This window comes from Acyrthosiphon pisum, chromosome X (genome assembly GCF_005508785.2).
Source record: "Acyrthosiphon pisum isolate AL4f chromosome X, pea_aphid_22Mar2018_4r6ur, whole genome shotgun sequence".
NCBI lineage: Eukaryota > Metazoa > Arthropoda > Insecta > Hemiptera > Aphididae > Acyrthosiphon > Acyrthosiphon pisum.
Genome location: NC_042493.1, coordinates 89,273,554 through 89,286,232, shown reverse-complemented (window position 1 = coordinate 89,286,232; position 12,679 = coordinate 89,273,554). Strand labels below are relative to the sequence as shown.

Genomic DNA, 12,679 nt, shown 5'->3' with positions numbered 1-12,679 from the left:
AAAAGGACTCAGAATCCTAAAATGATTTTATGAAAATAAAAACTATATGTAATATTCACTGTATAGGTTAGGTTAGACTAGGTTATGTTAGGTTAGGACCTATACTAATTAAGTCTCAATACCTGAACGGGAAAAAAATAATATATTAATTGAGTCCGTGGTTGAGAAATCAAAAATAAATTAATTGAGTCGGAAAATAATTTTGAGTTGAGTGAAGTATAATAATATACGTATATGGAGACAACTACCTACGTGATATAATTCGTATGGCTTTCATCAGATAATAATATAAACATAATATATACGGACCGGGAATTTTGGATTTAATTTCTACCTTAGCTAATATAATAATATTTTAAAGTCTACCTATATCATTATATTATAATACACTCTACTTTACGAAGTACACCGAGCGCCCCAGATGAAGTTATGTTGAGTTATGTTGAAAGTAATTTAAGTGTCGATTTTTTATCGATGGTTACAAATCTCGTTTTCATAAACTTTTATCGAAATATCACCAATGCTGGATTTATTGCAGTCGTTTTTTAAATTAAAAGAATTTAATACTATAGTTGAGAAAACTATAAATCAATGAGTAAATAAAATACGAGTCCAATAAAATACGTTTCCCATAAAATATTTTCTGAAAAAAAATACGGTTCCATCAAAATAGAGTTCTGACATAATTCGATTAAAAAAATTCCTATAAAATACTGTACCTACCAATAAAATATTTTTCTAACAAAATATGGTACAAACGAATTACGGTTCCGACAGAATATGGTTACGACAAAATATTTTTCAGAATCCCTGAGATCGACGAGATTTGTTAATAATGAATTAGCCCTTATTAATTATATTTGATCGAAAAATTACTAACCTCCTGATTTTACTGATTGTCCGTGCCAATTTATTTCAGAATTGGATTGAAGTAATGACTGGTATGAATACGATGAACATCTTCTTTTAAGTACATGTCTTACTTTTTTGTGGTAAACTACATATCGATCAAACTGAGAAAAATATGCAATAAATCATTATTTCATCGGTTCTAAGTTATTTAATTACATCAATCACTCAGTTATAGGGTTATAGACATTAGGTATATATAGTTAAGCAGCCACCAAATGGCGATACTGTCAGACTGATAATTTATTTTCTATGAATACTTATATAAATATGTTCTAATAAAATACTGGTTTGGTCGGCCAGTAGCTACTATAATCTTACTCAACAATTTAAATTATCGTTGAAATGTTAACATGTATTATATAGTACATTTTTTTAAACGTTATACAAAAAAGTTATTCGAGGGTTTCTCTACTTGTGAATAAGTGTATTTATTATGTCATTAGCAGTTAGTTCATCGATGTATAGTTCATCGACAGTTAGGAATATATTATTTGGCATTTGACCAAACAAATTGAAAAATATCATCCATATGATAATATTAGTTGTGTTAGTGAGTACATATTTGATTTTCCGGTAAGATATTAGATTATAAATAATAAAACAAAATCTACCTACAACAGTGTGATAATTAAGTAATACTCTGTTCATAATCATAAAAATACATGTTTATACTATATAATTATATTTTATTATATTTATAACTAAATTTCTGATTAATAAAATACTTACTGGGCTTCCTAATGCCCTATTTAACATAATATCACATAATGCTGTTATTGATAAATCCGCTTTTTCCATATTTGAGTAATATCGGTTGTCTCTATTGTATTGTATAGTTTCTGCAATGGGTATAGATAATTGTTGAAACAATTGTCTTACATCTTTTTTAACATTTGTGTTTATACGATAGCATACTCTGAAATTATATAATTACAATTTATAAATTACCTATTTTAATATTAATTAATAATTGTGTATATATCAATAACCATCATACTTGAATTTGCTTTGAACATATTTTGTTCCATTTTCAGAGTCTAACAAATCGCTAATCATCATAGTTGCTTGTCTTATATTTGAAACACATTTTGGATTATAATCTGTTAATGCTTTTTCGGCAACCTTAAAATAATCTATGAAAATAAAAGATATCCACATTATATACTTTTCATTTATGACCACCTCAAAGAAATTAAATGTTAATTAAATAACCTGCAATACCTATTGTACTTATATCTATGGCTATATGGGCATCAGGCGTACTACATAAGATCCTGTTTAATTTAACTTAGTTGGTAAAAATCTATTATAAATTATAATGCTTGCCATACTTACTTAAGACAATATTATGTCATAGGAATTTAAAATTTATAATATGTATTAGGTGTATTAAGTTGTTGTAAAAGACTAAATACATTATCAAACAATGCGTTATTACTTATTATAATAGTATAGTTAGTACCTATATTATCTATTCTCGTCTTTATAACACTACTCGACGAAACTGCTGCATGTACGAGATTTGGATATGTTTTTCTTGCCCAGGCAGCTAAACTTCCTGGATAAGATCCTCCAAATAATATCCATTTACCTTTATACAATGGGTTTTGGGATTTAACCTTTATAAATTCTGCCACATCAGCCAATGCTTGTTTAATACTCAAGTACTTTAAATTTGTAGTATTTAAATTACTGAAACATAATATGATTATTATTTAATACAATTTTTATTTATTATGTTGTTTTAGAATCAATATATTTTGATGTATGTGTGAATGTTTAACATTGTATCATTAAATTAAATTATTACAATTTTTATAATAATTAACTATAGTTAATGCTAGGTTATAAAAGTAGTTACTAAAAATGTTTAAAATTACCTTTTTCGAATGTAGCACAACTATGAGGGGAGGGGGTGAGGACTGTAACCCACCCCCTCACAAAATATTTTTTTTAAACAAACTATAATGTACTAGATTCTAAAATATTGTGTTTAGGTAGTTGCCTAATTAGTAATTTGTATATGAATTTCAGACGCACCGACTTCGTGATGTGTACAGATTATATAAAATGATGTATGTATGCTTCACCTAGATTTTACTCATAATCCCTACATAACAAATAACATTTGAAGGGGAGTTACCTTTATGTGAAAATGAACCCTGGATGCTTTACTTTGTGCTATATAAATCATTATAATATATTAGGAATATGTAACACTAATCCACTCAATTAGTTGTAATTTTTCTATGTAGATAATATAAATGGTCTGTATGTATTATGTATATAATATTTAAAAATCAAAAGTTAATGTAACATGGGAATCCTGGGCCTCCTCTTACGATTTTTCTTATTGGGTCCTTCACGGTGGCCCAGTTATCATCCATGAAATTGAGTCGATTAAATAATTTATATATGAGCATAATATATTGAGTTTAAAAATGGAAACTTAAATCATTAGAATTTGATTGTTATGGACGACACGGCGAATCGTTGTACAACCTCACCGATTGTTCTTTGCGTGGCGTAATGCAGTGGCGTCATTTCAGTTTTCAATAGAGGGGGGGGCAAAGGTTTTGACCGGCCCGAATGGGTAAAGAAAAACTGCTCGCCTCGATCGTAACCACATATTAACTGCTTACATTTTTTTATGGTACCCTTTTTATTACCTAGGTAACTAGGTAACATCATTTTTAAATAAAAGGTAGCAGATATTTTAGAAAAACAATTGTATACCTATATCAGTTAAAAGTCTACAAACTATTATATGGCAATATTTATATTGATAAACAATAATGTTAGTAGTTTATTATAGGATATCTTCTTTTTTTATTTTTGAAAATATGTATCAATTACATTATCTATATATCAATCTTACCTTATATTGGTATACGATATATTTACAAATTAATATTATCTTAAATAATAATAGGTACCTATATTTTATTGCTTGCTTTCTGGCGCAGCTGCTCAAGTTTTGTCTGTTTATGAAACATACCAGAAATTATTTTCGATTCTTGAGCAGTTTGCGGTAATTTTATATTTTTAGTCACACCACCTATTTATTTTTTTTAAGTCATATATTTTGCCCAAATTAAAAGATACCACTGGCGTAATGCCGATTGTTCTAGTGCGACTTGTTTTGTACTAGTTTGGTACACGACACACGTCATGTAACGTACGGAAATCCGTTGGAATGGGACGACTCACTTTCGTCCTGTGTGACCTATCCAAACTCCGACCTTTTTCGAGTGTCGTGCACTCGTGCGTATTTATTGAAATGAACGAATGGATTATACGCGTTTATAATTTAATCACATATTGAGAGATGTGAATCATAATACGCCGTTTTATGGGTATCACTTATTGATTTGTGTGATCATATTTTATAGTATCCGGTTTTAAGGGCGCCCACTGGTTCTATTTGCTTACTATTATTTTATATTATATTATATACATTGTGCGTTTGGCGGTTTATATTTGCGTTGTATCGATCATTATTAATTTATCTTTATATATATATATATTATATATATATTATATATATAATTCTACATTTCTACTGTACGTGTGTTGTGACTGAACTCCTAACGGTTGGGCCGATTTAAATGAATATTTTTGTATGCATTTGGGTGACGCCCCGGATTTGTTAGATTCGCAAATCATCTCCCTAGGTCTAACCAGGGAATGTGCTCAAATGGGGACTTAGAGATTTACGGTGGAAATTTTTGTTTATAAAAATTTGGTTGCCATGGGTTTTAAAACTATAATAATAATAATTATTATTGGTTGCCGTGAAATCATTCAATTCAATCAATGCATTTAATTTTTTTGTACGCTGTGTTTTGATATTGTATGTATCAAAATTACGTAAATATTAATCGTATTATACTCATATATAAGTTACGTATATAAAACAATGCCACGTCTTCGTGGACGAGGAGGAAATATTGGTTGACAGACTCGGCATTCGCGATTAGTCCAGCCGTTTAGGAGGAGTTCAGTGGCATACTTGGTATAACTTTGATACTTTAGAGTTAAATTATAAAGTGGGTAGTATAAAATATAAAATTATACTAATGGGCTGGCTTTACCTCTAGATTAACTGTAGGTCTGTAAAAGTGGCTGATCAAATATTGATCAATGAATTACCCTATAATTTCATAAATTTTTTATCTTGTATAACATACAATAATATTGTAGCCAATTATCTAAGTAAAGGTACAGTTTATTATGCATACCATCAAGTACCTAAAATTTTAACTGTCTTTTTGTCCTTTTAATAATTTAATAATAAACAATATTTATGTAGATAGTTTATAAACCCCAGTTAACTAAAAAGGGAAAAACAGTTATATTTATGATAAATCTGTGTACCTAAACAATATTGTTTTTAATTACTAACTTGTCACGTAATGTTCTTAACGTTGACATAACTTCTAACAAAAGTTAATTATTTTCATTAATTTTCTCACTTGTTTCATAATGCACATAAACAGTTTGTATATTATTATTTTGACTTATAATATTTTTTGATTATTGTAAATATTATTATACCATTATAAATATACTGTATTTGGCTATTAAATTGTAACTTATTTAAATATAATATTTATTTTGAATTAAAACGGTAGGTGTTCGTTATTGTTATTAATTTGAGTACCTATATACCTACCTACCAGGCAGTGTACAGTATAATAATACTAATTATAAAGGCAATCACTTAGATTTATAATTATTTTATCCTTCTAAACAGCACTCACTCAGTAGGATAGCTGTCTCCATAATACCGATGTTCCAATTGAAAACACATGGCGTTAAATTTTTCAGCGTATTCCATCATAGACCCATCTTTCAACCATGCATTTGAGATTTTTTCTTCTCCTCCCAACAACATAAATACTGGTCCACCAATTTTATGATGTAATGAATGAGATTGATATCTCTAAAAAATTTAATTATATTATTATTTTTAGGATTACTGGATCATATTAAAGCTTACCTATCATATAAAATTAAATGAATTAATACCTGCTTCCACGTTCTGTTGTCAGTAGGATTAAAATGATCCAGTTTCTGATCAAAAAAATCCTCTCTGATGAAGTTCAAGGTTGCTGCTCTTAATGATGTACCAATTGAGGATGGACGTCTATTTGGTTCTCCTATGCCCACTAGACTTGTGAAACTTTTAAAACGAGCAGATACACCACACCAAAGGCAACACCAAATCAAGCAAAATATTACTCTCATCTTTCAAATTAAAATCCGCTAACTGAAAAAATTAAAACTCGTGTTAATGTTATACTTAGGCAGTAGGTTAGTAAAATAGAAATATTAGAGTTGTAGTAGACCGATTTTATTTAAATCTAAAAACGGAAAAGAATGTTCAATAAAACTAATTAAAATGATAAGTTTTTATTATACATTGTGTACTTCGTTACTCACTTATTATTTATTTAGGTACAATAGGTACCCACATACTATTTGTCTACTACTAATGATAAAATATAAATATATAATCAGTGGCGTGCCCAGAAATTTTAAATGGGGGGGGACAACATTTTTTTTTTAAATAAACAAAAAATAGCGGGTAAGTGGAAATCGCTCTGCTGTACAGTAGGCTACAAGTGGGTGGCAGTAAGTTTGAATTCAATGATAAAATATATATTATCATATGTCCAAAAAACGGATCTGTGCAGAGACGGTTTGACAGCCTAGGATATTTTATATTATATTTATATTAGATTCTGAGCGGAGCGAGAAGCTATTGGTTTTATAATGGTGTTTATTTTTATTTTATTTTTTTATTTTTATATCCTGTATACAAAATTTCTTCCAGAAGGAGTGCTTCGATTTCAACATATAGTACCTTATCTTTTAGAAAATTGGATCAAGATGGTACTTTAAAGAGGTCATTTTTCGATTTTCTCAATAGTTACGGGAAAAACCACCGAAAAATTACGAAAAAACGATAAAAATGGGATTTTAATTTTAAAAAAAAAACGCTTTGTTTATCACCATAGAAACGAATAAAAAATTATAATATTACTAGCTGCCCGACCTTCCTCCGGAAGAAATTATTTTTTTATAATTTAATTTAAAAACATGTGACTATTTTTTGACTATACAAATAAATAATAATATAATATAATTACATATTTCAGTTATTGTTATTTCTAATTTCTGAAAATTATATATCTTATATTTTGAATTCAGCCATTGGAGTGGTAAATTTTATTCTTTTTTTTATAGAATAGAGATAAGGTAGAAAAAAATGTAACAATAAATTATTTGTTCAATGAATAGGTATAATATATTTCAAATGGAAAACTGCAAGTGAAAATAAATAAATAATTAATTAATAATAATAATAAATAAACAATTTTAAATTTGATACATTTTGTCAAAATTAAAACTTTAAATATTTATAAAAATAATTGTGCATAATATTATGTATTTTTAATATTTTTCAACTGCTATTATAAAAATATATTGGGAGCCGTGTATTATATTTTCACACGTTTTTACCAAACAAATAAAAATGTATTGATATATATTATACAAAAAAAATCAAATACAACATATGAAAATCACTAAATGAGAAATCTAGTGATTATCCATGGATATTCAAATTTGAACTTCAAATGCTCATAAAAATTTAATTTGACTTTCCGACAAACATTTTTTTTTTTTTGATAAAAAAAAGACAAATTTGTGAGAAAACTTGTATTAAATTATTAAATTTTAGATAGTTAGATTTAAAAATAAAAATTTTTATGAAAAAAAAAAAAAATTTTCTAACTTAAAAAAATTTGCACATTTTCGTGATTTGTACGTAATTTGTTAAAATTCGAACTAAATACTTATAAAAAAAAATTGTGACTGTATTTTTAACATTTTTCAACTGCTATTGTAAGACTTATTAGGAGATTCGTATTAAATTTGAAGCTTATTGACTCAACGAATAAAATTAATAATCAATACAAATTAATGACTCTAAATAGCTGTGAAAACCAATAAGTGGTTTTCTGTAGGTCGGCAAAAATAGACAATGGAGGGAGGATATAACCCCTAACCTCCCCCCCCCCTGAGCATGCCACTGGATATAATACAGTACTTATAATTGTTGATAAAATAATTGAATCTGCAATTTATAAATCTACAACTATTGTATAATAGCAAACGCCAAAAATAAATGTCTGAAAGAGTGGATGACTAATGGATTAACCTCTGTTCGCCGTAAACATTATCTCTCGATGAAATACAAAAAACACCCTAACAGTCTAAGGTTAGCTTATTCTAGATATTAATCTAGAATTTAGATAATAATAATGAATTGATAGCAATATTTTAGACTTAGCCAAGACCTCCAACACAGTTAATCATGATATTCTATTAGAAATATTGCTTTGGATTAAATAGTTCAAACTTAAATTGGTTTAAATTTTTTTTAAGTACATAATATAAAACAAACAATTAAAATAAATTAAGTAAATGGTAACTCGTGTTTAATTATTTATGGCGTACCATAAGGTAGTATTTTGAAATTAATTCTTTTTATTCAATATAGGTAATATTAATGAAATCTATGATGCCAGTATTGATGGATCAATAGTTACGTATGCTGATGATGCTTGTCTGCTTTTTTTCACATTAGTCCTGGAATGGAGTATATGAGATGTCCTACGAAGGTTTTAGTCTGTTATCTACTACTTACCATATAGCTTAAGTGATAGAAATATAATATATTAAATATGTAAAAAAAATAGGCTCAATCATATACCTATTATCTCTACATTTTTTTTAATTTAACTACTTCTAGTACCTTAACTTTGTCAGTCGCTAAGGTCGTTTTGATGAAAAATTGATAAAATTTGTAGGAACCTTAAAGTACAAATTATATTTGTGCGTACATTGTATAAGAGCTCTGAATTTTTTTATTAAAAAATATACTCACTATTATATTGATATGCAGATTCGAGAATTTTACTTGGCAAACTTTTGGCACAACCTATCGTAATAACTTCTAATTGAAATTCAACTAACATACTGTAAATATTTTGTTACGTTATAAAGCATTTCATCAAGGTTACAAGGTTTAGATATGCCTAATTACAAACATTTTATTAGTTGTAAAATAATTTAATTTACTGCGTGCAAATATACTTAATGTTCAATTTAACTGTGCCTATTAATAGTATATTTATGCCGATAATGGGACCAACTCCGCACGACTGTTTCATCTTTCCAAACCTCCGTCTCTTCACACCACCACTGCCTCCACTGAAACCATCGTCTTCACCCTTGTCTACCTCCCGGTCTGGCACGTAACCAGCATAATTTATTTATGTCCACGCAGGCATACGGGAATCATAAACGAATTGGATGACTGTTTGGGTAAGTGGTGAAGTCATAGGTGCAACTAGATCTATATTTTTGGGGGTGCACAAATTGTAAAAAATTCCTAGACCCTTAGACCCACACTGCATATACAGGGTGTGACAGGAAAATCTGACAAAAAAAAATACGCTACTTAAACGTATTACAAAATTTGTGACAATATTAATATTAATGACAAATATTTTAAAAAAAAGTTATTACGTTCTAAATTAATTTTCGAAATATTTATATTTTAAGATATTCTAAAAAATAAACTACTTGACTTAGATAAATGTTTTTACTATTAAAATTGTTCTTATAATGAGATTTACGAATTGGCTATTTTGTATTTTTCCAAAAAATTAAATCAAATTTTAAATTTTTTATTTTCAGTACCTATAAAAAACTAAAATTTTTTTTTTTTTATTATAAGTATAACGCAAAAGACTACATTTATATATAAAAAAAATTTAAAATATTAATTCGAACAAAAGTTATTTCATCTATAAAGTCTTCCTGTTGTAATCTGTATACCTATCCACAATAATTTAAAATGTATATGAATGTACTATATTTTAATATGAGTGAAACAGTATCAGATAAGAAGTAAAATTATCATAACTATTTCAACATCATTTTTATCTCCAGTAAATTATATTTATTTAAACTACTGCTAATTCAGACCTTAGGATAACTTGGTCCATCTCTCCTCTCTTAATTGCCCAAATCAATAATGCCATTACAATTATTTTTATTCAGTTATTTCAGTTTTTATTATGGATTTTTTAACTCTGACTGATTTGGACTAGAAGTAGGACAGCTTAAAGCTGGAAAATCTAGATTGTCAGTTTCTTCTTAATATTTTTTTTTTTTTACAAAATAATCTAGGTTTTATAGGTCTTATTATTTGTTTAATATTATCAATAATTTAAGAAACATTGATAGCTATATTTAATTTTCATAAAATAACAGTTTTCATAACAGTTTTTTGAACAACACGATTTAACTGAAATATATTGTCGGCTATTTTACGCGTTTCCACTAGTTTTATAAATTATAACAAATTATAAACAAGGAAACAATATAAACGCGCTCACATTCATTTTATCCTGCAAAAAACAGAGAGAAATATCGTTATCCTGTTTTCAAAGTTATTTTGTTGATTTATAAGAAATAATTATTATGTGTGATCATTGTTACACAAATAAGTAATAACGACGTATCTGATACCTGTATATACAACATTAAATACCTAAGCTAAAGATTATTTCAAAATATTATGCTATACTGTTATAACTGGGAATGTTGGAACATAATAATGAAGTACCCACTTAGTATATTTCTCAATATACAGTATAATGGTACAGTGGTGGATCCAGGGGGAGGGCAAAGAGGGCATTTGCTCCCAACCCCAATCACCGTAGTTTTCCTTTGTTTTACACTGTGTTTAGATAATTTTGTAGCCAATTTTGGAACTTTATGTATACTTATGTCCACCCTCCCAAAAAAAAAAATATTAAGCCCTGGATTCGCCACCGTAACATTTTTGTATTTATTGATAATTTTTACTTCAAAATAATCAAAATATAATAGATTAAGACTTTTATACTTTGAGGGTGCATATTTTAAACTCGGGGGGTGCACAAGTGTACGAAGACTAGTGGGTCAGAGGAACCATAGATGGTGCGGTGGTGAAGAAGTGATCTCAGGATAGACATAAATATTGTTAGGTATTTATTAATATACTATTAATAGGCACAATTAAATGGTGTATTTTAGTGTATTTCCACACAGTAAATTAAATTAGTTTACAACTCGTAAAATGTTTTTAATTAAAAATATATCTTTAACCTTGATGTAATTCTACTTCTTTTACACATTTTTTTTTTATCATTTTAGCATTATGACGATCTCATTAGATATCGTTCATATTTTTCAAATAAAGTGATAAAAAGTATAGTTCCTAGCTAAATACCCTTTTATGACAAACTGTAATTTTATTTAGTAGCAAATAACTAATATATGATAAGTGAATAATAATGTTATTATTTTATGTCTATACTGTACATTAAAACTTTTAAAGCCACATCTAAAATCATTAAAATGTTGACAACATATAGCTGTAAAACCTACTTAAAATTAATATGGGTGCCTATGGTTCAAATCGTTTTAAAAAATGAACATGTAAAAAAAAGTTCTCGACTATAAAATAATATGAATACAATGTGTAGATTAACTAGAATATAAAACGAATTGAAATATAAGTTAACGGGACGTTATGTTGAAAGAAAAAATAAGACAGAATTAGACGAAATTAAAAACTTCGAATGTACCTAAAATTCCTGGGATGTCAATTAAGTCCTGAAATTCAAACTGTCGGTAATAGGAAATTACGGACCGTTATGTCTAGGGTTAGGGACGTCATGCCCTTAAAATATGCATGTACTTAAGCCCTAGAGAATCACTAAATATGCATTAAAAAAAAATCATAGTACTTATTGAATAAAATCTTTTTATTTTAATATTTAGATAATATTTTCAAAATTATAAATTGTAATTTATAATAAAAATCTTATATAGGTATTAACAAATAATTGATAATTTTCTTTTCCGATTTTTTTTTCTTCTTATATCGAGTTTCGGTGAATCACGCATGTGGTGTACCAATAAGTAACAATTCGAGTGAATGGCGAGGAAAATACACACTAATTTCAAAATATTTATTTTCTATAAATATAAAACCATCATACTAATAGCTCAAGTCCAGGAAATCTATTTTAAATTAGGATTTTTATTAAATTATACTTACACCTATATATTATGAAAAAAAATTTCAATTATGCACTTATAAATACAAAATTGTGAAATATGCACTTATAAATAAAAAATGGTCAAATATTCAAAATATGCTACTAAACTCGCATTGGTATGAAACAAATTTCTATATTACTTAGCTATGTTTTTAATGATTATTTAAATTGAAAGAATTAAAATAAATCAAAAACGAAATTATTATTATTATTCTGGTTAATAATATTTATGGAATATAAATATATTGACCTTTTCAGTGTAATATTTTTGAAACTTAAAACTATAATGTACAAAATAAAGAAGTAAAGTAAATTTGTTACTGTAATATCTGCCGCTGCCCTAGAGCAATAGGTACATACGTTTTTAACTCAAAGTAAGTTAATATATTTAATTCAACTCAATAAAAATAAATTAAACACAGCAACTACCATTAAAAAATTGCAAAAGGTTAGTATTAATAGTAGTAGTTAATATTACTCAGTTTCAGTTACACTAGTCCACCACAAGAAGATAAACTAGAATCTAGTTAGTAAATTCACACTTCATATACTATGCAGGGTGATTTTTTTTATCGTTG

General features: G+C 27.4%; 1 protein-coding gene across 2 annotated transcripts in view; it reads right to left on the bottom strand.

The window, feature by feature from the left end:
- The window catches only part of LOC100162658 (putative serine protease K12H4.7), an 11,266-nt gene extending 2,274 nt beyond the window's left edge, over positions 1-8,992 (bottom strand). The window contains exons 1-8 of one of the 2 annotated variants that reach the window (XM_016806953.2): positions 8,870-8,951; positions 8,738-8,796; positions 5,944-6,184; positions 5,676-5,857; positions 2,375-2,604; positions 1,910-2,045; positions 1,642-1,828; positions 881-1,013 (exon numbers count right to left, since the gene is read on the bottom strand). In XM_016806953.2, coding sequence (XP_016662442.1) covers positions 881-1,013; positions 1,642-1,828; positions 1,910-2,045; positions 2,375-2,604; positions 5,676-5,857; positions 5,944-6,162 — 1,087 coding nt within the window. In that variant the 5' untranslated portion in view covers positions 6,163-6,184; positions 8,738-8,796; positions 8,870-8,951. Of the gene's footprint in view, positions 1-880; positions 1,014-1,641; positions 1,829-1,909; positions 2,046-2,374; positions 2,605-5,675; positions 5,858-5,943; positions 6,185-8,737; positions 8,797-8,869 lie in introns of both variants that reach the window. The other variant, XM_001947476.4, reaches the window with a different exon arrangement.
- Positions 8,993-12,679: the final 3,687 nt, after the last annotated feature.